We start from the raw sequence: 25,766 nt of genomic DNA, 5'->3' as shown, positions 1-25,766 counted from the left end.
TTTATGTGAGACTTTTTGGTTTCCAGCTGCTGCTCAAGTTCATTTGTAGAATTTGAACGTTCCGAGAGGAAAACATCAAACCTCTATGAGGAGATTTGTACCCACTGATTATTTTAAGTAACAGTTTGGCGTTTGTGTTTACTGCAGCGTCAAAAAAGAGCAAGAGGCGACGCTGCCGAATGTTTGGTTTGAGACCATTTCTCTCAAAGACGGCTGTTATTTTCCAGAGCCGTTATGTGTCGTTCCCACACCTTCTTCACAAGGAGGAATGTCATATTCGGGTGTCATTTCCTCATCTCAAAAATACAGACTAAATTCCTCACCATTACACCCACATTCATCTGAGGGGCAAACAGGGTGCACAGTGTTTCCATTGCTGTTTATCTCAGAGAATAACATTTTTACAGTGAAGCAACCTTTTTTTGAAATGTTTATTTTATTTTCTGAACTTAATAATAAAGGCACAAAACACAAAACATATTTTTACTGATTGCTGTACAGATATGTACACTACAACATTACAAACATCCACAATCATGGAAAAATACAGTTCTGTATTCATTTTTAGACACGGCACAGTTTTTTTCTAACATGCTGTAATTGTTCTCATGTACGTGTAATCTGTATATTTATGATTTAAAAAGTGTAAATTCTAGGTTTTCTTCAGGAGCTGTACTGCTGATAATTTTAGTGTCTTTTCAGTCTGATTTGTAGAGCTACAGCAAGTTAAATGGATGACTGATGATGTCAAAATCAAGTTTATAAAAGGTGTTATAATTAAAACATTAGGGTTTTTATACACATGCTGTATAATGTAATCATTTCACCAGTTTGGAATCTAAAAAACTGAAGTGTTGGTGAGTTTATTGTTGCGTTGAGTGAGCTGAGCATTTCTTCCCCAGATTGATCAGTTTTGATATATTTTTCAGTCATCAGTCTGATAATATTGTAGCTTTAACTACTGTACATTTTTGATAAAATGACAAGAATCAACAGTTTCCTGCATATTTACTGACACGCGGCACAACAACACCAAACACACATACAGTACTAGTGTCTCGTATTATTTGAGGCGTGTTTAGTTTGAAGCGAAATTAAGGCAAACGGTATTTGAACGGATCACTTCAAGACTCGCCTGTAGGCTGCAGTGTGACCGGGTCAAGGCACTGCTGTGTTGGAGGTACTACAAACGTCCTGGTTTGATGGTTTGCTGGTCTTCTGAGGCAGAGAGAAGAAAATGATTCATCTGAGATATCGTAATAAAAAATAAGAGCCAAACATCAGTCAAATAGTATTTTGGTTTGGGACTCCAAGGATTAGTAAGTCATATATATAACTACACCGACCATCCACTTTATTAGTTACACTACAATCCAATATAAATTTAAAAAATACAGTTAGTATTTTGTATGAAATGTGAGTTTCTGACCTTTGACCGGCGGTGCAGGTAATCGCCTCCTCAGCTGTCGTGATGAGTCCAGGGTAACAGGCTGCAAGAAGATAAACAATAAGCTTTATTTTGATCCTTGTACAAGGTGTCTGACATAATCTTCTGGTGGTTAAACTGTATATTAATGTGCACAGCACCATAACTGGAACGGTTCTGCTCTTAGTGGAGCGGGACTGTGTGTCCACATCGAGGCCTGCGTTCTTCAAAGCAGCAATTCGGGCTGAGATGTCAGAAATCTAGAGCAGAAACATAAACATGAACTCGCCACACAGCTCCCAAACACAGCTGAGTATTTATGTCTAATATTGAGCAGAAAAAAGCTATGAAAATAGGCGCATATGCAGCTCGATCCCACCTGTAGCTCAGACTGTTGAACTTTAGCAGCTGCTGATGCGACCTGCTCCTCCAGGAAGGACAGCTCCATATCAGACGTGGTGCTGCTGATGCCCCTGGCACACTCCTCCAGGTCACTCAGGTCTGCCTCCAGACCGTACACCGCACCAGCTGCCATGTACACCTGCAGCGTGTCCAGTTCAACATTTGGGTTTTTAAACTGTAAATAATTTGGACTTGTTTTTTTATTGTGCTTTATTTGTACAAAGAAGTCAACGGTGGATTCAGGCTTTTTTGAATAAACAGAGCTGCTCTCTGCTCTAAAAACAGGATTCAGCTTCAAGTACATCCCAAAATGAAAACATGAACCTGGAAATGTGCATTATGTTACCTTTAATAATCACTAGCAATTTATGAGTTAATGTGAAAGTTTTAAGAAGATTTTCAGAGTAAAACTTACACATTTAGTCGATGTCCCCACAGGGACAGAGGACAATACTGTTCTAAGATCATTACTGTACCACAACGATGCACCTGTGCTCTAAATATTCGACTCACATTGAATAGATTTACCCTCATTAGTCTATAAAATCTTGTCAGCAGTCATACAGTTTGATCAAACAGTGACATGTGCAGTGAATAAATGATCCGGCATAACTCACGTTCTCCTCCAGTCTCGAGAACTGTTGATCCAGTTTCTTGGTGTCGGTGTTGGGGGGCAGTGAGGCGGTGGAGACTCTGCGGTCGTCTGCTCCCTGCAGCAGATCCTCTGTGGCGTTCAGCACCTTCAGGACTTCAGTGGTGATGCTGCGCAGAGACACCGCGGTGTACCTCTACAACAGAGACAGATGGCTGTTTTTCTACGGCAATTTTGAAGTAAGTTCAGGTCGTTCAAATTCATGAAATCCACAACATTTTAAAAATTCAAAACTAGTGGCGTGCATGAAAAACAGTAAAGTGACCATCTGTAATCTGCAGGTATCGCCATGCTACCTCACCTGCTCCAGCAGAGTTGATATAAACTGTACTGTTTTGTAAAGCTCCATGTCTCTACCCTACAGCACACAGAGAGAAGCACACAGAAGAAAAACACAGGGCATACATGGAAAAGAAAATCAGCGTGAAGTGTCAGTGAAGCAGTAATTTAGTTTGCAAAGAACAGTTCATCAGAAGAGTTAGTCAGAAACAGCTGTAAAGCTTTCTTTAAAGTGACACTGTAACTTTTGTATCTGCAGCACAAATAGAGATGTAAACTTAGAGTAATCTTAAATCTACACTCACTCCTGTGCTTTCTGTTGATGAGATGTGGCTGCAAAAGTGAGTAAGTGAACTTTGAGTTGCTATAACTCACTAAAGAGTCATAAAGGGACCCAGCAGTATCTATCTAAGGCCAGTTTGTCACGATGATGACAGTTTTGTTGGATTACATTTCCCTTCTCTTTCAAAAGTTACACAGACTCACTTTAACGCTACAATCACAGCAGACTGTTAGTGGTAAAACCTCTGAGCTCCCGCGCTTACGGTTTGAATCTCCTCCGGTGACAGTGAACCCTGTTGGGTAAAAGACGTGCCGCTCTGCTCGGCATCGTCTTTGGTTTCCTCATTTGTTTGTTTACTTTCACGTCCTCCCTCTGCAGCCTCTCCTTTTGTCTCCGTCGTTTCAGTTTTCCCTCCTCTGTCCTCTTGTTCGTCATCGTCAACTTCTGTTTGTTTACGTCTGGCCTCATCTGGCTCCTCCGCTGTCATCACTAGACGGTTTTCTTGTTCTAAAAACATTTTTTCTTGTGGATCTTTTTCCTGCTGCTCATTTTTATCTCCATCTGTAGCATCTTCACTCTCTCTCTCTCTTCTGGAAACGTCTCCTCCACTTTGCTCAGTTACATATTCTCCAGGTCCTTCCTTCGCAGCCGACTCTGGCGTCACGTCACCGCCTCGACTTTGAAGCTCTTTCGCACTCTTCGTCTCTTCTGATGCATTTGTGCTTCGTGCACCAGCAACACTGTCCTCTAATCCACTTTCTCTCCCCGTGTTTACGTTTTCCGTCTCTACTTCTGTCCTCTCATTTTCTGCAGCTTCGCTACTCAACGTCTCTCCCTGCATGTCCTCCAAAGTCATCATCAACATGCTGCTGATTATTCTGTCAAATTCTTCCTCGTCACTGTCTGTCTCGCATTTCTCCTGACTCTCTCTGCTTTCACTCATCTTTTCCTCTTCCCGTCTCTCTTCTCCGTCATTCCTGTCTGGACACTTTGCCTCTGGCTGTTGAACTTTTGCCTCATGTATTATCTCCTCCGCTCTCTCTGCCTCCACCACTGTTTTTAACTCCATCTCTTGTCTCTCTCCCTTTTTCATCCTCTCGTCCTCCTTCTCCTCTGTTACCCTCTCCTTCATGCAACCTTCATTCTCCTCTGTTTTATCTTTTGTCTGACCATCCAAAATATTCAGAGTTGATTGATCGTCACTGCTCGCCTTCTTTCTTTCCTCGATTTCATCCATTAACGCTGACATTTTCACGTCTAAATAAAACGATTCTCTCCTCTCCAGACTTTTCTCCAGTGCCTTCTCCCACACACAGCTCTCAATTCCTCCTTCATCGACAACCTCCTTCTCTCCAGCTCTGTCCAGCTGATCCTCGCTGTAAGAAAACCGAGAAGCTCGGACCAGACTGGACAAATCGCGTAGTTGAGCAGCCTGCAGTTTCCACAGCGTCTCTTCGTCCTCCCCCTCGTCACTTCTTCCTGCTCGGTCTAACTCATCCTCCGTGGACGAAAATTGGGCGGCGTCGACTTCGTTAGCTAATCTGCACACTTTGGTCGCCAGCTCCTCCTCCTCTCCTGTCTTCTTCTCTTCATCCATGACGCCAACTCTGTCCAGCTCATCCTCTGTGGAGGAGAACTGGTTCGCCCTGACTTCTTTTTCCAGCTGACATAGTTTATAAGTCAGTCCGTCTGTATTTTCCTCCATCGGCTCTTTATTTTCCTCCTCCACACCTTCATCCTTGCCTCGCTCCGCTTCTCCTTCACTCTGTCCAAAATTGTCTATGTCATCAGTAGATGACAAATACGTGAGTCTGGACTGTGCGACAAGCTTGTATAATCTGTTTTTCATCTCTTCATCAATTTCTTCTTTCTCTTCCTCCTCATCCTCTGTTCTTCCTTCATCCAAGTCGATCTCCATCCTCCACAGCCTCCCATCGTCCTCATCTCTGTCCTCGTTTCCTTGTTTGTTTTCCTCCCTCTGTCCTACATGACCGGCTTCATCATCTTCTTCTTCACCTTCTTCCCCCGTGGAGGAGTCAAAAACTTGATCTGCTAGCTTTTGTAGTTTTATCGTGAGCTCCTCCTCCATCTGATTGGCTCTCGGTCCAGTGATGTCACGCTTAACGTCAAGAGGTTCAGGTGTCGTGGATCCAGAGGTCAAAGTGTCAGGGGTCAGAGCTTTAGAAGGATGGCTGTCCTTTTTAATGTAGTCCTGTGAATGTAAAAGAAATAATATGTTCATTTATCATTTATGTACTGTAGTGAATGATTTCCACTAATATTCAGAACTACTGCAGATGCAACATTTATCTGAGCATCTTACATTGGAGGAAATGCAGCAATATAATCTGATCTAATTATTATTCTTAGATTCTTCTTTTCATTTTGGATCAATCTGTTAATTACTCTTTTTAATCGATAAATTTAAAACAACACGAGAGAAGTCAAAAGTGACTATTGCAAGTTTTAGCACTTTCAAAAGCTGCATTTGACTCCACCGACACCCAAAATATTAATTTTAAAATCCTAAAAAAAAACGGAAAAACTCGTTTCTGAGAATATTTGGCATTTTTACTCGATCAAACAACTTAATGATGATTCGATTATCAGGATTGTTCCAGCCCTAAAGAAATTAAGTTCATTTTTTATTTTTTTTTGGCCTTTTTATCGATATCGAGGACAGCTGAAGATAGACAGGAAACGGGCAGAGAGAGGGAGAATGACATGCAGCAAAGGCCATCCGATGCGGGACTCGAACCAGAGCCGACTGCAGCGAGGACTATAGCCTCTACACACAGGGCGGCCGCATTAACCACTACGCTACCGACCACCCCATTAAGTTCATATTTTGATATATTTTCCTCTAAGTGCTGTTGTAAAAAGAATTGTAATCCAGACTTTATATGTTGTTGTACCAGAAGTGGCAGTTTTTTTTATGGTCATATCGAGCCATTTGATTAAATTATTGTCTGAGATCTTCTGACTCAGTTTGTATTTTAGTGTGGCTTCTTTCTTACCGTCACAGAAGAAGCTGCTGACTCTTTTTTACTCCTTCTTTTCTTCCGGGATCTCCTGAGTTTTCCCACTCCTGGCTCTGCCGCCACCTCTCTCTCCTCCTCCTCCTCGTCCTCGTCCTCCTCTCCCTCTTCTGCACTTTTCATGTAAAACTTCACATCGATGATATTAGTTCTGCAGGATGATGCAGGTCGTCTGATCTCTGCGGGTGACTTCTTCTTAAAAAGAGCCTTCAGAGGTTTAGTCTTCCAGTTCCCCTCAGAGTCTGTAGACTGATCATCTCTGCTGTCTCGGCGGTCCATCAGCGGGGACGGGGTCCTGTCGCAGCTGTCCTGTGGGTTATAGTTAGAGTCCATCATCTTTCTTTGGAACTCATGGAGGGCAGCTCCCCAGGAGTTATCAGGCTCAGGTTTGGTTTCACTGTCAGAGCCCATGCCTTCGTAGGCGGACACCACTCCAGACTCTTTCTCCAAGGCACTGAAGACCAGACTCTTCCTTTTGGTCAGCAGGCTGGGACGTGACAGCTGAGCGCTCTGCAGGGCGATCCAGTTCCCGTCTGGGCTCTTCAGCACTGAGGACACACAAGGTACAGTCACGCATGCAGCAACATAAACAAAAACAAACACAGAGGAGGCAGGTATTGGCAGACGAAAATTCTTATCCCATCTGATCTTACCGGAGTTGTCCAGCCGGTCTACACTCTTCCAGGTCGACATAGCTGACCCACCTCCTTCCTTCTTTAACGCCTGTGGAGGGTCTCGTATCAGATCTGGAGGCTCATTGTCCAGCAGCGAGTCGGCAGAGTGTGACCTCTGAGAAGAAACATGACAAAGACAAATCGTTGAAAACTCTCATGTCATGTCACCGTCAAGGTGAAGTCAGTGGAGCAGTTTAACCAGCAGAGGTCAGCATGTGTCATCGTACAGATGAAGACGTCATATCCTCTCTTCTCCGAGGAGATAATCAGATCTTTTACTCAAGTAAAAATACCAATACTGTAAAAATACAACAACAACCGAGGCCAAACAAAGGTCAGACTAAATTAAGATTTAAGAACATGTCATTTGTTACAATGAAAGACGGACAGTGAGAGCAACAGTCATTACGAAACACCCGAGTATAAATAAAAGAAAATAAAACAATAAAATTGAATGGATAAAAATTCATAACATAAAAAAGCATGTTTGTAAAAAAATGGGTGATGATGCCTTCATGTAATATAAAGTCGAGGTTGTTGAGGTGGCGATGATTGAGCTACCCAACTACTACAAACTAATATTTTATAAAGAGGGTCAGACCTTCAAAAGGTCACAATAGAAAATAAATATGGAGACGATTAACTGGGATACAAAAATTAGTACTTAAATTTGAACTATTCTCTAATCTTTGACTTTTTGAATGAAATATAATATAAAATATATAAATAATTTGCTTGTTTGGGTCTCTCTTTTTAAATTAAACCTCTGAGAAGTTTAGATGGGTTAGATTGTTTGACACCAACAAAAACTGCTTTAATCTGTACTTGTAAAAGTCATTTTTTCTGTAAGTTTCTTCTGCACAGTGTCTGTACATTAATAATATTGTATTAAATATATGTTTTTTTTACCCAGAGGTCTGGTTTCTGTTTAATGGAGCTGGAGGCTTGATCACAGGCAGACTGATGATGATGAGGAAGGTCAGTGTCATGTTCATGTATCCAGTCCCGGTCATATTCTGTCCTCATCTCAGCCAAAGTCTTCCTCCGATTAATAATCTAAGAGAGAATAGAGACACACAGAAACACAAAAAAATCAGCGGGAATTAATGGTTTTGTTTTAATATGTGCAGCTTTGATCCCCCTTACTGAGTTACATCTGAGTATGATGCAATGGCTTTTCACACTGTAAATCAACATAATTACACAGTACTAATAAATCATCTCTTATTGTACAAAGCATTGACAGCAACATCTTTCATTTTCTCACTTTTTGCACAATAGTTTTGGCCAGTTCTTCAATGAGCTCTCCTCTGTGCTCACGCAGATAGTGCGCCTCATTCTGCTTCTCCTGGTAAGCAAACACACACACACACACATGAATACACACTATATACACACTATAAGCAGATTACTCCTCTAAACATACACTCTAAATATAGTTATTTGCCTGTACTCAGTTCAGAAGCTTTGGGATCCAGATGAATGAGAAGTAAATCTTTTATAAAGTGTCTGCAGAACCAGAAATATTCTCTAGGATTTAACCTACAAACAGTTTGGCTGATAATCTCTTCATAGGCGTTTAGTCTCTGTGGTCATTCAGCATGTCCTTATAGTCATTTAACGTGTCTTTGTAGTCGATTAGAACAACATAAATAACCTGACTGCCGGGGTTAAACTCAGCCTTGTAAATGGCCTCGTCTATGGCTTCCTCTGCCACTCGCAAGGCCACAGTGAGCGTCTCTGCCATGCTGTGCTCTGGAAACAAAGAAACACAATAATTACTTGTTTTGATATTACCCGAATTTATTCTTTTTAATTAACAGGAGAGAGTGATCGCCTCCTTTTCATTTTGATGCTGTTTTTCAGGGTGCGTGTTATTAATCTGTCTCGTTCGTGTTGTAGAGGCACTGCAGACAGCTGACAATCAGGCTGCTGCCGCTTCTCCTCGATGTCTGCTGTCACTTATCCTGTTAGTGCAGTGAACTGGGAGAAGTGAGGGCAGAGCGGGACAGAGGCAACAACCAGAGAGCAAAACAGACGAAAATACAAAAAGATTGTTTGACTGTTCTCACGGCCTGAGAATACATGATGATATCGTCATGACGTATACATGATGAGAGGATTACAATGACCTCGAAATAACCTTGAACCGCACCTTCAGTTTGTCTGTAGAAAGTTGAGTCGCTCCCACAGACGCTGCCCTCATTGCAGATACTCTCCTCGTAGGCGCTGCCCTCTGCACACACACACAAAATCCAACGTCAAAAACAAAATATAATTCAACACAGATATGCTTAAGTGCTTTGAACACGAATACCTAATGTACAGGACCTTATAAATATGAGGTCTGAGGTTTAAGCTTGAACTCTGAGTTGTTGACGGCACGGCAGAGAGCTCCGTCATACTGTGGATAGTTTACTCTGAGCCCTGAGCTCTTTTCTCGTCAAATAAATATTCATGCAACAATGCAGCCATTTGTGGTTATATAAGTGCACTAGAGCGGCCTTGTGTGCGGTATTACCAGGCTGTGTGCAGCAGGAGCTGCTCAGAGGTACAGTAAAGTACACAAGGTCACTTCAAATCATTTTAAGAGGCACATAGAGGACTTAAACTAAATGATATAAACTGTAGATCACTCTGCTCTCTTGCATTGCTAAAAACCCCTATAGGCAAGCGTGAGTTCAGTGATGTGAGATATCCTGTAAAGGCAGAAAAAGGTGTGTATCTGTAGAAGTCCGTGTGTTGTAACAATTAATGAGTCAGGACACATTTGACTGCATCACATGAACACGAAAAAGACCCACGACCGACAGAACTGCCTCTACTGCAGCATTTAAAGGTTACAGTAACCCCAAAGGCACCATGAGACATACATACATGAGTATATGCATGTCACTCTATGTGTAATATAAATATACATGATGGCAGGTTAACTCAGATAGAAGCTACAAGCAGAGTAGTTTATTTAAATTCCAACCGAACACCCTCCAGAAAAACCCAAAAATTGGGAATCAGAGCAGAAGCAGCTCTAAAAATGATTCTTTCAACACGAGTATGGAAACATGTGATGTTAAATGTCTTGACGTCAGCCCGACAACACGCTCCAAATAGTAAATCGAAGAGATGAGACTCACCATGAGGTTCACATTTTTGTTTTTCGGATGACATGAATTTGTTGCGGACGTTCATGTCCCCCTCGGGATGATCTGTTGGAACTTTGTCGAGCTTTTGAGCTGCTATACAAATCTCACACAAGATAATGCCCGTACCCATAGCTATTAGTTTCCAAATGTCAGCTCTATTAATTCTTATGCTATTCATGCAGCTCACATTGTTCTTATGCAAAGTAAGCATTAGCAGAGCTTTCCATGAGTCAGACTATGCAGATTGGATTTGGCAGCTGCTAAATTTCCAACGCTTTACAGTCATAAACAAATTCAAATGTATGATACAGCGTGTGCTATGAGCATGCATGAGTGGAAAATAAAAGAGACGCCACACTAGAGATGCTGAGCGGGGGCCTGACGGTGGCCAGGCCACATCAGTCGTCCTCCCACAGGGGTCACAGCTCTGCACCATCTGCAGCCAGCGACCTCTCCTCCACAAAACACTCATAATTCTCTCAAAATCCCTTGTCTGTTCAGATCAGAGAGTCTGAACTAATGGCACTCCTCTGCTCTGTCCCCGACTACACAAACATGCCAGAGCGTATGCTGCAGGGCGAATGGTCTTATTCAACACACTGACTGTTTAAATAAACGCACTATGTCTGGATACAGTGAAGGAACTGACTGCTTTGTGATGTCAAAGCCAATATACTCACAGTCTACAGTGAAATATAAACTGTAAAACCTTCCTGAGAGATTAGAGCGTTGAGCAATTTCCAAGGTCAAGAGTCATTTTCACACTCGATTAAACCATAATTCGTGAGGAAAAGTCAGTCAGTCAAACACTTTTGGTGCCTTTCTGTGAAGTATTCAGATCTTCATCAACTTCTATTCTATTCTACTGCTATTCTTTGTAGAAGAAGATGGTTTACTTTATTGATTCCTTAATGGGTAATTTTTTCTTTCACTCAAGTTTTACACGTATAGGCCCGAAATAAAACTACAGGCTTATATAAAGGGCTTATAGACATGCAAATGAGGAGGTTCGGTATCTTGCTGAAGAACACCTTTTCAGTGCCCAAGAGGTGAACTGGCACCTCTGCTGCTGTCAGTCCACACTCCATACTGTGGTCCATGCTGGACTTCAACCGACCACCCTCCGGTTCCCCAAACCAAGTCCCTACGGACTGAGCTACTGCCGCCAACGTTTTGCACTTTCCCGAATGTATACAGTATATAATATGTTTTTCATATTCTTTATAGTACATTTAAACTTTATATTTAGGATTCTTGACTTTTATAGTACTCTTTCTTCCTTTCTCTACTCCTTTTATTGTTATGTACCAAAACACCAAGGCAAATGTCTTGTATGATTCTGAATCTGATTCAGATCTGCATTAACTGAAGGCAGCACAACGAGCTGCAAACACGAAACTGGCACTTTATCACCTTGCAAAGTTGACATGGCTAACGCGTTAGATAGCAGTTGCCTATTTACACATCCATCAAATATGTAGCACATAATCATTCATTTTGAGTTTCTGGCCACCAGAATCCAAATTTACTACCTTGTAGCTCTGATTTTGGCTTCCACCGACTCCAGAGGGAAATATTATCTGGCTGTTTAGCAGCTAAATGTGCCACTGTGTTCACCGGCTACTTGAACACAACTTTGAACAGCAACTTTTTTACCACAAACAACACAATGAGAGCAGTGAAAGTGAACCAAACGAGTAAAAGTTTTGTAGGCAACAAAACCAAAACAATGAGCTGAAAGATGCTAAAATGCTCCATAAAGATGAGGGGAGCTGCACGGTTTCATTACATATAATAATTTGACCTATTGTTAATATAAAAAGCTAAGCTAAACTAACAAGTTCTGTGGTGCAAAATTGTTTAAAACTGAAAGAAAAAATACTGATTGGCACATTAAAATTAAAATATATTGTGTAATAAAACCTAAATACAACATCACTGAGTCCCTGATTCCCTCCTGAATGATTATATGAAGGATGCGATAAACATTTAAAACAAATTTGGAGTCTGGCAGCAGCAAGAATAATCTGCTGAAGTTATGAGAGATGAGAGCCAAGCAAGAGAATAATCCTGTTTTACTCTCATCCTAACAGCAAAAATTCACACAGAAATATACACAAACAACTTTAGACAGACACATAGACTCTTACAAAAATACATTTCTCATGAGAGTCTATTCTCCCCGCAGTAATCTGTTTACAGCACTCAGTACAGGATTAGGCTTGTAGCGAAGATTTCAGATGTCATATTTTTCTAAAGTGTGCCAGATAAGACGAGTTATGAACCCTCAGTGCAGGTTAACCCTAAATAAATAAACTAGTCATAACCACAAAGTTAATAGAAACTGTTTTTATCCACATTATTAATGAGCAGAGTGGTTTACCAGTAAGCTCTGAAAGCGCACTGTGCTCCTTCAGGTGTTTCCTGTAAAGAGTCTTCAGCACTTTGGCGCTGCCGAACCTCTTGAAGCGGTTCTTCACATTAGTGTAGAACCACTCGAGCGACTGAGTCTTCCACAACCTGCGAGAGACAAAAAGACCTGCAGGTTCAAATGTAATAAATATGCAAATTATTTTACTTTAGTTAGTCAAAAACAGTCAACTTTAATTCACTTTGGACTCCTGAAAGAATGATGGAAGAAAAATGGATGTACCTTGGATACATGTATGGATGAAGAAGATGTCATCTTGTATCGTAATATAGAGTCATTGAAAATGTGTGGAAACCTTTAGTAGAGCTTCTTGGATATCAAGGTGCACAGTCGTTTCTGCTGCCCCCAAGTGGCCCAAAAAACAAATAAAAAGACTCCTACAGGGTTCATAGAATAAAAAGTCGAGAAATATTGACTTTAAGCAACGGGAGCAGTCTGTAGCATTTAGTGGCATCTATTGGTGTAGTTGCTAATTGCAACCCCTTTGCCTTATCTGGTCCTTCCTCTCAAGAAGGAGAAACTATGGTGGTCACAGAACATACAGTGAACATACTCAGTGACTGTGAAGTGAAGCCAAAAACTGCAGTTCAACAAACGTCCGCTTGAGGCTGGCTCCAGAACGAGTCAGTCTCCATAAGTCCCCATGTTCAAATGTCCAACTCATAGCAGAAATAAACATATTTACAGCCTGGTACAAAAAACAGTTTTGGTCTCTATAGCTAATTTCCCCGTTCGTGACAACTGTACTGAGGGTGAATTTTTATACAATTCACCTGTTCAGATTATATTACGGCTTAAAGTTATGTACAATTAACAGTGTGGCCAACAGTGTGGAAATAAAACACTCAATCTAAGGTAACAAAAATACAATTCTTATTTTCCAGTGGTTAAACACTAATAAAACAAATCTTCACACCGGAGGAGCTTAGTGTGTTATACTGGATCAGATTTATACAGCAGTAACAGTGAATCCACAGTTTGTTCAAACAGTTGCTACTATAGTTCTTATAAGATGCATGCATTATCACTTATTATCCACACAACAGGTGTATTATTGAAAGAGGTTTTTTCATGTAGACCTGCTTTATGTCTCTTCTCCAAGTTTAAGATCAAAATGAAGCAGGATATAATTGAATGTGAAGGAATGACAGCTGTAGGGTATCTCGGAGATATTCATGTCAGCATGTTTAATGAGTTACCATCTGTTCGCTGTGCGGTTGAGTTGCAGTGTGAGTGAGTGTGTGTGTGTTGACAGGAGGTGGAGGTGACACAGACGAGTCTTTGAGTGTGACCCATCTTGAGGTAACTCCCCCAGTCTGTGGTGTCTCCTCATACAGAAAACTGTCAGCGAGGTTTAACAACCTGTCAACTCGGTAACGATATCCACCAATTAAAAAGAAACTGACAGCTTCATCTTTAAGATGAGAGACTGAAACAATATTGTGGCATTTTATCCAAGTGTTTTTATACTTAGTTGTTGTTGTTTTTAAATACTAAACCTCGAGTTCCAGGTTATGATACATACACTGAGTGGTTTGAGCCGTTCTGTGTGGATTTTCCTATGTATGCGTGGGTTTCCTGCAGGTTCTCAGGTGAATTTGAAAGCTTTTTTTTAATTGCCCACACTGCAGGTGTTTGTGATGACTGTTACCTCCTTCTTGCCCAATGCCTGCTGAGATATCTGCAGCCACCCATCATCCAGGACAGACTAAGTGAGTATAGAGAATGCATACTGGGTCTTGGCTTTTTGGGGGCTTATGTAATAAACAGTGTTGTATAATACATATATTGTATATTTAAAGCATATGTTTGTTTTTCTTATTGTTAACAAATCCCCTGAAAAGACCACTGACGGCAAAAAGAATGGACGGTGTATGCGTGTCGTCACCCACAGATTTCCAAAGAGCTGTTTTGAAGCTCAAAATCTGAGCTGCTGGCAGCCGCCACATCAGCAGTCTTGCCTCTTACGCTTATCTAAAAATCGGCAAAGACGTGAATCATCAGTGGACCTGAGGACACAAGCCACCTGTCGACACAACGACACCTACATGTCAATCAAAGCGGCCATGCTGTTACTTTAAACTTTAAACCGTAATATAATTTGAACAGGTGAGTTCTATAAAAATTCACCCTCAGTACAGTTGTCATGAATGAGGAAATGAGCTATAGAGTCCAAAACAGTTTTTTTGTACCAGGCATGTTTATTTCTGCTGTGAAGTTGGACATTTTAACATGGGGACTTATGGAGACTGACTCACTTCTGGAGCCAGCCTCAAGTGGACGTTTGATGAACTGCAGTTTTTTTTTGGCACTTCATTGACTTCACTTCACAGCCACGGAGGTTTCCACTTGGAGAATATCATGTTTATTTTGAGTTAGTCTGACGTACAATATCTTGCAATAAACTAGGTCACCAAATGTGTATTAATCCACGGATGGAAATAGTTCCCAAAGAATTTACTGGCCAGTATTTTTTGGAACTTAGTACACCTTCAAAAAAAAATAATAATAATAAGAAAATATATATGAATAATTAATGTGAGTTGTTTACAGGCACAGACAGGGTTGGTACAGCAATATTTAAAGATGGACTTTTGTCGGCGATAAAAGGTGTGAGTATACAACCATCTGACCCTCCTCCCACCACACACACATTCAACAGTCACACCGATTTCACGCAGCAATCTGAACTTAAACTCTCTTTTTTTTCCGTTACACTATTGTGCTATACAAATGTAGGAATAAATGCAAAACCATTAATGCCTCCCGGGAGATTATGTCTTACAGTGTGTGCTGTACAGAAACAGAAAGAATAACATCAACCTTATTCTTTCAAATAAAATGTCAACAAATCACCACACATTTGACTTTTTATCCAATTGTCGTAAACTTCCTGAAGTCGTAAAAAACAAACAAGTCACATAAGTTCGACGTGATGTGCCACAGCAGTACGGAAATACAACAAACTGTTTGAAAGCTGCACCTCTGAATGGTGCATTAAAAGCTTTCTGTAACATAAAACTGAGAGGATGATTAAAAGACATTTTATAATAAAATAAAAGGACGTGTACGTACATTTTTTGTTGCTTCACATCGTCCAACATCACAGCTTAGTCTTTCTCTCTGGTATTTTATCCAGTGGCAGACTTCATCCTGTAGTTTATCTTATGTTGTGTGTACTAAGGTCTAAATCCATCCCTCCAGCATAAGAGTTAAGACCTTAATAACCTTTTGACGTCACTGTCAGCATCTCATCCTTAACTTAGCCTCATGTACTTGGCAAGCACACAACAAACCCCCCCATCTGAAATCACAGCATCCATCGCTACCACGACCGCCGACCTTACCTGCTCTTCTGGCAGGCGGAGCACAGCCAGGATTTGTCCTGCTTGTTGTAGACCCGACAGGCCTTGCAGACGTTGTAGTGGCAGTCGTGGCACTGGCGCCTGGGGTTGAGCAGGAAGGTGAAGGGCGAGCAGCATCGGATGCAGCAGCGCTGGTTGAAGCAACTCTGCCGTGACAGCAGGAGGCAGCGACTGCCCTCCTCGTCCAGCTCCTGCTTCAGTTCACTGTGGGGAGGAGGAGGAGGAGGAGGGATGGTTAGAGGGAGAAAGATAGTGAATCCAGGAATGTAAGAGAGAGAGAGAGAGAGAGAGTTGTGCAAGATGAGGAGGAAAAAAGACAGAATATTTAAGTCTGAGTATATGTATAAGTGAGTGGGATGAGAGAGGATATAGTTCCTCAGTGGATAAAACAACAATCGTGAGTCAAATATGATGATTATAACTACGAGGATATGGAGTCACACTGACAGTCACACTGATCCTCTGCCTCTCTTTCATGAAAACGGAGCAGAATTTAAATCATTTCGTGGTTTTCTTAACATCGTTTAAAAAGTAAAGGATCAAAAAGAGCGGCAATACGCCGTTAGACCTTTATAATTTCACATTAAGTGTGTAAAGGTTAAAGGAGGAAGATATAATGAATAAAACATCAGTGTGTTTCCTCGACAGCTGCAGCAGCAGCTTTTCTCTCTCGATGCTAGAGCATCATAAACATTTATTATAGCTTGAGTCGCTAAAAGCTGCGGCTGTTCCGGAGCTTTCAATAAAAATGTTGAACATCAGTATTTATAGTAGCATTGTGTAACTTTTCCTACCATTAAAAATATATTTTTTATCATTCTGATGCTACATTGACTTGTAATCAGGTGAATGGTGTATCCCGTACTCCTGTTCCTGCACTATGTAACTGTGCTGTTCATGAAACTGGAGAAAGTTTTTTTTTCTCTGATGCTTTGCATCAACTCACTGTGATTTACTGAGTTAACACAGAGTTAGCTGAGTTTGTTAGCTCCGAGCTCTGAGCGTACTTGTCGGTGTCGTGCCAGAACTGGAGCCAGGTGAGTGTACCATGTAACCAGGTTAAAAAAAAAGGAGACATTGACATAGAAAGCTTAGAACAGAAAAGGAGTGATTGACACAGAAAGAAGCCGCCATACAAGAGTAAATCTGCGACTGACTTTTAGTCGTTGGTGAGAGCTTGTTGAAATAAAAGTCTGAAAGACAGACGCTGAGCTGGACTTCTTGTTGTTGGACTAGTCAGTGATATTAGCTGGCTGCTATGTCTTGTGTTGTTGACCTTCCTTGATGTTTGTCTGTTAGAAATGTTGTTGACTTGTTAGTTTTGGATCATAAGTAACATAATCATAACACATATACAGCTGTCCGTATTTACAACAGTGATATCGCCCTCTGAAACTGGGCTTAATAACAAAAATACTAATTTCTACGCAGTGTTGTTGATTCAAATTGGCCGATTTCCTGGGAGGTGGAGGAGTGAGTACTTTTGTTTGTTATGCTATCAAAAGCTGCAGTTGACTGCCAGCTTATGGGTCGTAGCATGCACAGTAGTATATCAGTATCATTGCAGTATCATAGAAGGTGTCTGTTCGGATCTCAGTCAGCAAAAACTGGTGTGGTTGTGCTCTGATTTATCTTCTCCCTCATCGTCTCTCACAGCATGGGTGAGGAAGGTGTGGGTGGAGGTTCTCTACAGCTCTGCATGGCCCTGTATTCGCTAAAAAAACAAAAAAGAAACACGGCCTGTGTTGGGTGATCGATTCAGGATTTCACAAAGTAAATCTCCACCCAAATATTCTGTTTAACTCAGGAATACATCCCGTTACAGAAGATAGAGACACTCGCCATGTCACTGCCGTCTCATTTTGACTTGAGGAATGGCACAACACCAGGCCTATTTTAATCACAGAACATATCTGAAAAGTGGTTGGTGATTCAGAGGTTTATAATATCAGAATATCAGGTGATACGATTATGAGATACGATTGAAAGCTCCACAGTACTTGTGATGTGAGTGTTTCTGGGGTCAAGAATGAAGTTTTAACCTCAGATTAATCTCTTTAAGAATCTACTAAATCATTACAAGATGCATAATTGATGCAAAACATTCTTCTCATTACAGATCTCCTGCACTAACATGTTAAATACAAAATTTGAACATTCATGTGCTCGTACTGTTACTGTTTCCTGCATGCCATGTGCATTGAAAATACTAGCGATGCATCCATGAACACTACAGACGATGGGATAGGAAATTACAGTTGAAAAAAACGAGACGGATGGAGGCAGAAGAGAGACAAATGAAAAATGGTGTAAGTAGTGCTCGAAGGAAAGTGTCAAAAAAATCTATTATTTTCACATCAGGACGGCAGGAGCATCAGCCATGAGTGAATCATTTATAGGTGATTACAGCTGGAGACTGATGGAGTCTGACAACATGAGGACAGGGGAAGGAAGAAGCAAAAAAAGGAGCCACTATAAGAGACCAAATATTGGTTTCACTTCAGTTTTAAAATTGAAAATGTAAAGCTAAAATAAAAGACCTCATTCCTCATACCGAGCGTTTGTATAGACTTCTATTCACCTGAGGGAAATCCATTTCCTGAAACTGGTGTGTGTTGAACAGGTATGTGGTTTATGGGCAAATAAAGAACACGGAGTGGAAACCAGCGTCAGAAAACAAGAAAATAAAAGACTTTAATGCATATCTGATCAATATGGACATACTGTAAACATACAAACGAAACACTGGCTCTAGGTACTCATTTTGTGGCCCCAGCGGTTTCTACTTCATGATAGGAAGGCGATGACGAGGCAGGGGGTTGCAATCAGCAACTACACAGCTAGATGCCACTAAATCCTACACACTGGTCCAAGATGATGTCTTCTATTGTCTTGTTTTGTCCACAAAGCTGTCTAAAAACCCAAATATATTGTAAAAGAAGAAAGAAACCAGCAGAAATTCACATTTGAGAAGCAGATTTTTTTGTATTTTTGCTTAAAAACACGATTTGAACAAACGACGACAACACACGATTGACTACTTAATTCCTCCACAAATTGTTTGAGCTCTACACACTATATGGCACAGGATTTCTTTTTGAAATCCACATTTCTTGAACATTAACGCAGGCCGTTCTGACAGCACTAACCTTTAGGCCACATTTTCTGTAACTCCAAACTATAAAAATTTAACAATGTCCCTCAGACGCCTGTCTGACAGAGAGACGCTGCCCTCTCAATACAGCACCACAGTCCATTACTGGATGATATAAATAACTCCGAGGCAGACCACACACACACTGCAGGGTCAGACATGCAGTCGTGGTAGGAAATTCACAGAAAGATGCAAGACTGTGAAGTAACATAAAGAAATATACATGCACACAATAGTATCCATGTAAACACACACACTACGAATAACATCTCTTTCGCTCTCATCTAAATATTTATGAGACATGAAACATATGTTCAACAGCAGCACGCTCTGTACAGTATCTGTAGTGCACCTCCGTCCTCACACACCCTTTAGTTAAGTCGTATAGCTTCAGGCATTAAAACAGAACAAAGGTGGAGAAGCTTGAGCTGCGTCAGCTAAAATAATCCTCATGAAAAGTCTGTTTCTTGGCGATAAGTTGATACAACGTCCACTAATGTGTGCTCACATTTGTGTGAATGGATATCTGTTTATTTTACTACAGCTACTAGTTATTATTGTTAAGTTAGTTATTCGAGTCTCGGCTTGACTCCTTGCCTAACTTTGCTTCTTGGCTTGCAAGAGCAAGAGAAATCTCTTGGCGAAACTAAGTCGAGTGTATGACGCAAAGGTTTGTTTTTTTGGCCAGACATCCACCCTTTCTGCTTTGTTTTAGAGATCAGCCGAGTCACGTCGGGTTTTGATCCTTTTAAAAGTAGTTATGGGAAATGTTTGTGTGTTGGTGCAAATCTTTGACAGACTCAGTTTCGGAAATATGACGTATAGATTCAGTAACCAAGTATTTAAAGATTAGAAAATTAGATAGAAGAAACTGGATTATCTATAGAATATGCTAAATGTGTCATGCATATGAATAGAAGTGAACCACTCTGTTTTTAAATGATTAAATTACTAATTACAATTATTGTTATTTAGTCATTGTTATTTTTGTTATTGGTTGGGTTGGACTTTTATGTCGATGAGATTTGTTTTCTAATCATTAATTGAACTAATTAGGCACATTAGTGTGCTCATTTAATTTATTTGACATTGGTCATTCCTCAGCAAATTAATCGATGCACTGATGAAGAAAAATCGTGTCTCTTTCTGTCTAATTATTCGTTTTCTGGATTTTCAGGATGCTTTCTCACAACTTCACTTCCACAGACTTCCTCTCCCAATCAGCCAGGATTTACGTCCACGCTAAGGCTCTGCATGTGTGTGTGCACTCCGGAGGTGCCATGCTGTGTCTGTGTGTGTGTGTGTGTGTGTGGGCGGGTGGTACAACAGAGAAACACATGCCAGCAATCCCCAAATCATCAGGTGCAGTGGCAGTGAACCGACTCCTGCGGCATTTTTCCTGAGAACTTGTTATTCTGCTGAAAGACCTAACGGGATAAACACAGTCTGACATTTCAGTATCACCAGATTCATACATACAGTCTGCTGCTGCATCCAGATGATATTTCGTCAATCTGACAAATTATTTCCAAGTTTATTAGGTGCACCTCGCCTGAAACTGATTCAGTCTGACACACCAATCCATCCTTCATTCATGCAGGTTCTAATGTTCAGTAATATTTTATACTGAGAAGTGTCTTGATGGACTGCTTAATTAATCCACAAATTGTTACATAAATCACAAAACAATGAAATAGAGACACTAATTAAGAGCTTGAAAAGCAAACATTATAAAAGTAGACAAATAGTTTTAATGCTATGAATGTTTATTTTGTTTTTTTAAACGTTTGACCCCATTGTCGTGCTCAAGATCAGTTTTGGTCTCAAGACCACTTTTTGAAGATCTCGGACTCGTCTCAGAATTGGCCACATTTTGACTTGGCCTTGTCTTGGTCAACAATGGTCATTTCAAGACTGGTCAAGACCACAACTGTGACCAACATGACAACACAGAGTCATGTACTGTGTTGCAAGGATGCAAATTTGGACAGAAGTTCAGTGCAAAATGGAGTAGAACATAACTGTGTTGACTGTTACTGTGATAGTAGTGTAGTAGTGAGTGATCATATGGAGTTTTTCTAATGATAGTTTTATAAATTCACTGATACCAGCGGATCTGTCGCCTGTTACAGGTTACAGTGTTGAGTGTTGGAAATGGAAGTATGGTGAATGACATCTAGGTATTGAAGATTTAGTAGATCAAATTATTGTAACTGGGAGAATTGGGAGACTTGCAATCTTCAGTCATAGACACAAACAGGCTGGACAAAATGTAAAACGCCTCTCACACAGTACAACAGAACTACATCCTCGAAAATGTACCTTATAAATTGGGAACTGGGTTTACGTTACGATTTATCAGAAACTATAATTTATTAAATACATCCATATGTGTAACTACTGAACTCCACCTTATTTCAGAGATTAGAAAACTAATTACTGTTCATTCTTTACGGTTTAAACAGGATTACGAAGGATTACTTGAAACCGTGAATACGGATTATAACAAAATACGTACACGCACTAAATAAGGTGTGATTAGCGTTCATTAAACCTGGCCTCAATCTCGCTGATGTCATCCTGAGCTTTTTCTTCCCTTTTCTGATTAAAAGCAGATTTACTGCAAGGCAGGGCAGATTTTAAACAACATATCTGTTCAGTTATAATTCAGTTATCTTTCATAGGCCCCTTCAGTTAGAGTTAACCAGAGCCTCAAGAATCAGCAGCAAAATTCAACACTGCGTTCATCACTCATCTGTATTCCTTTCTGAACTTCAGCTCTGGACACTGATTGCCTTCCTATATTCCCGTCTATCACTCATCGTCAGTCAGCGAGGTTCCTGGATTTTATCTCAGGGGGTGTCGTGGCAGAAATTGAAACGCAGGATGCATGAAGTCAGAGCCCACTTAATGACTACAGGGTAGCTCACAATCTACATGACATGAGAGATTTGATGTCTGAGGATGGTACGTGATCCTATTTGCCAATGCACCTCTGCTAAAGAAGGCAGGTGGCGTGAATGTGTTTGACATCCTTTAGCAGATTAAACATAAAATAGACCTTTACAAATAAGAAAATGTGTTTTTAATAATGTTGACAATGTCAGCACAAGTCTGTTCATAGTGGAACAGTAAGCAACAACAAGATTAGCTGTGAGTAAGCACCAGTACGTTTGATCTGAATTTTGTGAGCCAGCGATGAAGAGAAGAGACGCCTCACTGAAAACACTTAGCCACTGCAGCAGGTGCTGAGTCTACTGTGTGAACATGAGCTCCGATTCTTCGTCCTCAGAGTCACATATCTTCTGAATATTCTGATACTAAAATCACATTTTTAGATGATAAATAAGGAGAAAAATAAACTTTTTTATCAGATATCTCTTCTCTCTGTCGGTCTGATTTCACCAAAGATGATCTATAAGAACCAAACTACGACTTAAATATTTATCCGAAACTGTCTCTGACACAAACAGCTTTCATCATCCACACGACGATCACAACACTTCCAAACAAAGAAGGTTCGGGGGCCGAGGAGACAGGAAGCATACACAATTTTATAACATTTCTGCAGATTGTTTTGTGATATCTTCTGTCATAAAGCATCTTTGATTGTGCTGATCGAACTACATACTGTCCATAGTGACAGTATTGGCAGGACTGTGTATCAACACACACCACATGCTTGTGGGCACCAAATGGGCATCAACTAGTAGAAAAACTCCGTAGTGCTACAAGAGGTCTAAAACTCCACAGAATGGAGTTAATCAGCATTGTTGAGCTCATCTGTCACTACAACAATCACAACATATGAACCTGAGCTGTAAAAACCGGCACATTTTCCAAGAAACGGTCATGTAGTTTATGAAGCTTGAGCCAAATTACACATTAAGACATTCCTCTGTCTGGAAATTTTTAGGAATTTACAATGATTAACTTTATCCTGACAGAGTGCTGAAAGACTTTTTGGCTCAATACGCAGAATAAAGCATGAGGTGCCTAGTAAAGGAAATGACACAACCATGTGTATTCTTACTTATTTTTGGCATACAGACAAATCATTTCCTACTATTATGTACCTCTCTAACTCTCAGACCAAACACAGCTTGACTTTAAACCAGAGACTCAGTTCAAAACCACCAAATTAGCATATTAGTCTGTCTTTGTATTTATGTTGTGTTGAAGCTTTGAGGAAGCTGGTCCGAGTACAACAGGAAAGGGAGGTCACTTCCTGTCCAGTTTTGAGGACATACATCAGAGCAGAGAGGCAGGATGAGAAAATACCAACAGAGGTCTTAAAATGCCTCGAATGTAACCTGAACTACAGTTACTGAAAATAGGTATAGAGCTTGAACAATATATTATACTGCGAAGTGTTATAGTGAGTTTCAGTTTCTCTCTCATTGTCTTTAGCTGCAGCAGGCAGCTATTTTCATCAGGAAAGCTCTAAATACCCCAAAAACACTGCCTGGCCAACACCAAACAGCAGACAGACACAGTCAGCAACTAGCTGGTGAACATATTTAGCAGCTTGAGAGTCCAGGAGTTGGTAGAGACCAAAAACTGAGCTAAAAAGGGAAAAAATATTGGACATACATGCATTATGTGGCCAGATACATGACTCCAGATTAATGTAAAATGTTCTAAAATGAGACATCCTGCATTATAAGTACTTTTTTTGCATTTTGAATGCAGGATGTCTCTACACTGTGGTAAAAGATCTGAGGATGCTGAGGATGAGTAATTATAAGGCAATAAGTCAATCTAAAAAAGGACAAATATGTAATGAACTAACTGAGTTAGTGATATAAAGTGATATTAGAGGCCAGCATCTTTCGGCTTTAGGGCTCAAACCTGTGAAACAATCCACCACGGAGGTTCATCATGACTAACCTGAGGCGTTCCTCCTCCTTCTTGCGTAGCCTCATGTCCCTCTGCACCACCTGCAGCACATGCTCCGCCTCGCCGTCCGTTAGTCCGGACAGATCCAACTTACGACCCATCGCTGACACACTCAGTCCCTCTGAGCGAGCAAACAATCAACTCTTTATCATCTAAAGAAACAAGAAATAATAACAGAAGTCAGAGCAGCAGATGAAATGAAATTCCTGACCTGAACTAAAGCAGTTAATTAAGCATTGAATTAAATGTTACATAAATAAACTTGCTTCTAATCTCTGTTTTTGTGCTGAGCAAGTTTATTTATCAGACTATTTATAGTATGTCACTGTGTTTTGTGTAGCCTATGAGAAGCCGCTTGAGCAAACTGACCCCAGTGGGATTAATAAATTAATATAATCTTGGTTTCCATTTTGTTTTCTTAGGCTACATTTGTCTTGATTTGCATATTTAGCGATGAGGTAATCCAAATGTGACAGAAAAACCAAGTTACGTACTTTAATATTGTGATACTGACACTTCTAACCGTATTATATGCATTTAACCTGACAGCTCGCACACATCCACCCTCCTGGTCGACATTGCAGAGCGCAGAACTTCGCCCATGAGCCCTTCAAACTCATTTTGACGTCCTTACAAGCTACTTACACAAGTAAACCAGAGGTATTAACACTGAGCAGGATTTGGGTTTTCTGCATTAGCATTCCTCGGGTGGAAATCTGAAGTAGAGACCCAGTTTTCTTTTCTATGACTGAAGCCACCATGACAGCACATCAGGGGGAATCCATGTGGATGCTGAGGTCCTGGTTTGGGAAGATTTTCTGATCAGCAGCTACAGAGGAGAGCTGTCAAAGATTCATGACAGAAGTCAGTACAAGCAAAAACACGAACACAAGCATGCATTAGATCTTGTGAGCTGTTAAAAAAAATAAAAATAAATGAAGGCTACTTTTATATGGAAGCCCAAAGTGGTCATACATTCATACATTTTATTTCCTCAGTTTTCTTGTGATAACGAGTTAATATCATTGTTTTCTCTTATGTTATATTATCCTCAGGTAACGCTATAATTTCATGAAACTTTATTTTCACGAGATAACAACATAAGAGATCTTGAGAAAGCAAAAGGATAGTCTTTTATATTAAATCATTGCAGGGAACATCGTTCAGTGTAGTGATAGAAAAATCACAAGCTTATCACATTTGATTAATTATATTGACATCTCAAATTAATTATGCCGTTATCTCTGGAAAACAAATTCTCGTTATCGTTAAGATAATTATCCCCTTTTCTCAGGATATAAACATTTGTTATTTTTGAGAAAATGAAGAACTCGAGATATCAAGAAAACAAATGATATTAACTCATTATATCAAAAAAAGGGAGGAAATAAAATCTATGAATGTATGACCACGTGGGGCTTCCGTAACTTTCCCCACCAGTGATCACATACACATGTTATGCAAAAACTTGATTTTTATTCAGGCTGATGACAACAAACTGTCTGAATATCATGGATAACATTTCAATATCATAAAAAGAGGGTTTTATCTGATATCATAGTTTGCTCTGAGAGACTCACCGACATCCGTGTCTGCTGGGCACGCTGGGTGAAGCTGACCGGTGCGCCTTCACAGTCTTGGGGAGGGGGAAGAAAACCCACCTCGTTAATCTTCGTGTGAGTAATGCGAGAAAATCTGTTAAACACGAAGTCTCAAATACTTTAAAAAAATAAATAAACTTTTAAAAGTTTCGTTTCTGTATGAAAAGTGGAGGAGAAGTGTCAGTGCAGGTCTGATCCGTGCAGCCTTGTCCCGGTTTCTGAGAGAAAATCAGGATCAAGTCGGATCAGGATCAACTTCCAGTGTTTCTCTGCTGGACACAACAATTTAGGCCACATGGAAATGATGAAAGTTTGTGTAAACAAGCTTCACTTTGTGAGAGAGAACAGCATTATACCAGATAAAAGACTCTGCACAGTGGAGGATTCATGTTTTTGGAGGAGAACAAAAAAAAGAAATA

General features: G+C 40.4%; 1 protein-coding gene across 3 annotated transcripts; it reads right to left on the bottom strand.

The window, feature by feature from the left end:
* Nucleotides 1-22: 22 nt before the first annotated feature.
* myripa (myosin VIIA and Rab interacting protein a) lies at nt 23-25,553 on the bottom strand. 3 transcript variants are annotated; one of them, XM_027291916.1, is made up of 18 exons: nt 25,327-25,553; nt 24,392-24,588; nt 23,738-23,898; nt 15,676-15,897; nt 12,281-12,417; nt 8,910-8,990; nt 8,412-8,509; nt 8,022-8,102; nt 7,664-7,810; nt 6,734-6,869; nt 6,060-6,628; nt 3,305-5,254; nt 2,782-2,838; nt 2,446-2,616; nt 1,806-1,967; nt 1,588-1,686; nt 1,430-1,490; nt 23-1,218 (listed from the first exon to the last, which is right to left on the bottom strand). In XM_027291916.1, the coding sequence occupies exons 3-18, from the start codon at nt 23,845-23,847 to the stop codon at nt 1,184-1,186; spliced, it is 4,116 nt and encodes a 1,371-aa protein (XP_027147717.1). In that variant the 5' UTR covers nt 23,848-23,898; nt 24,392-24,588; nt 25,327-25,553; the 3' UTR covers nt 23-1,183. The 3 variants fall into 3 exon arrangements, with proteins under 3 accessions (XP_027147717.1, XP_027147715.1, XP_027147727.1); XM_027291914.1 differs by lacking the exon at nt 2,782-2,838 and having other exon boundaries at nt 23-1,246; XM_027291926.1 differs by lacking the exons at nt 15,676-15,897; nt 23,738-23,898; nt 24,392-24,588; nt 25,327-25,553 and adding an exon at nt 15,404-15,450 and having other exon boundaries at nt 30-1,246.
* Nucleotides 25,554-25,766: the final 213 nt, after the last annotated feature.

The sequence above is a fragment of the Larimichthys crocea genome, chromosome II (assembly GCF_000972845.2).
Source record: "Larimichthys crocea isolate SSNF chromosome II, L_crocea_2.0, whole genome shotgun sequence".
Classification (NCBI taxonomy): domain Eukaryota; kingdom Metazoa; phylum Chordata; class Actinopteri; family Sciaenidae; genus Larimichthys; species Larimichthys crocea.
The sequence above is the reverse complement of the archived record's forward strand: the minus strand, read 5'-3'. Positions and strand labels throughout refer to the sequence as shown.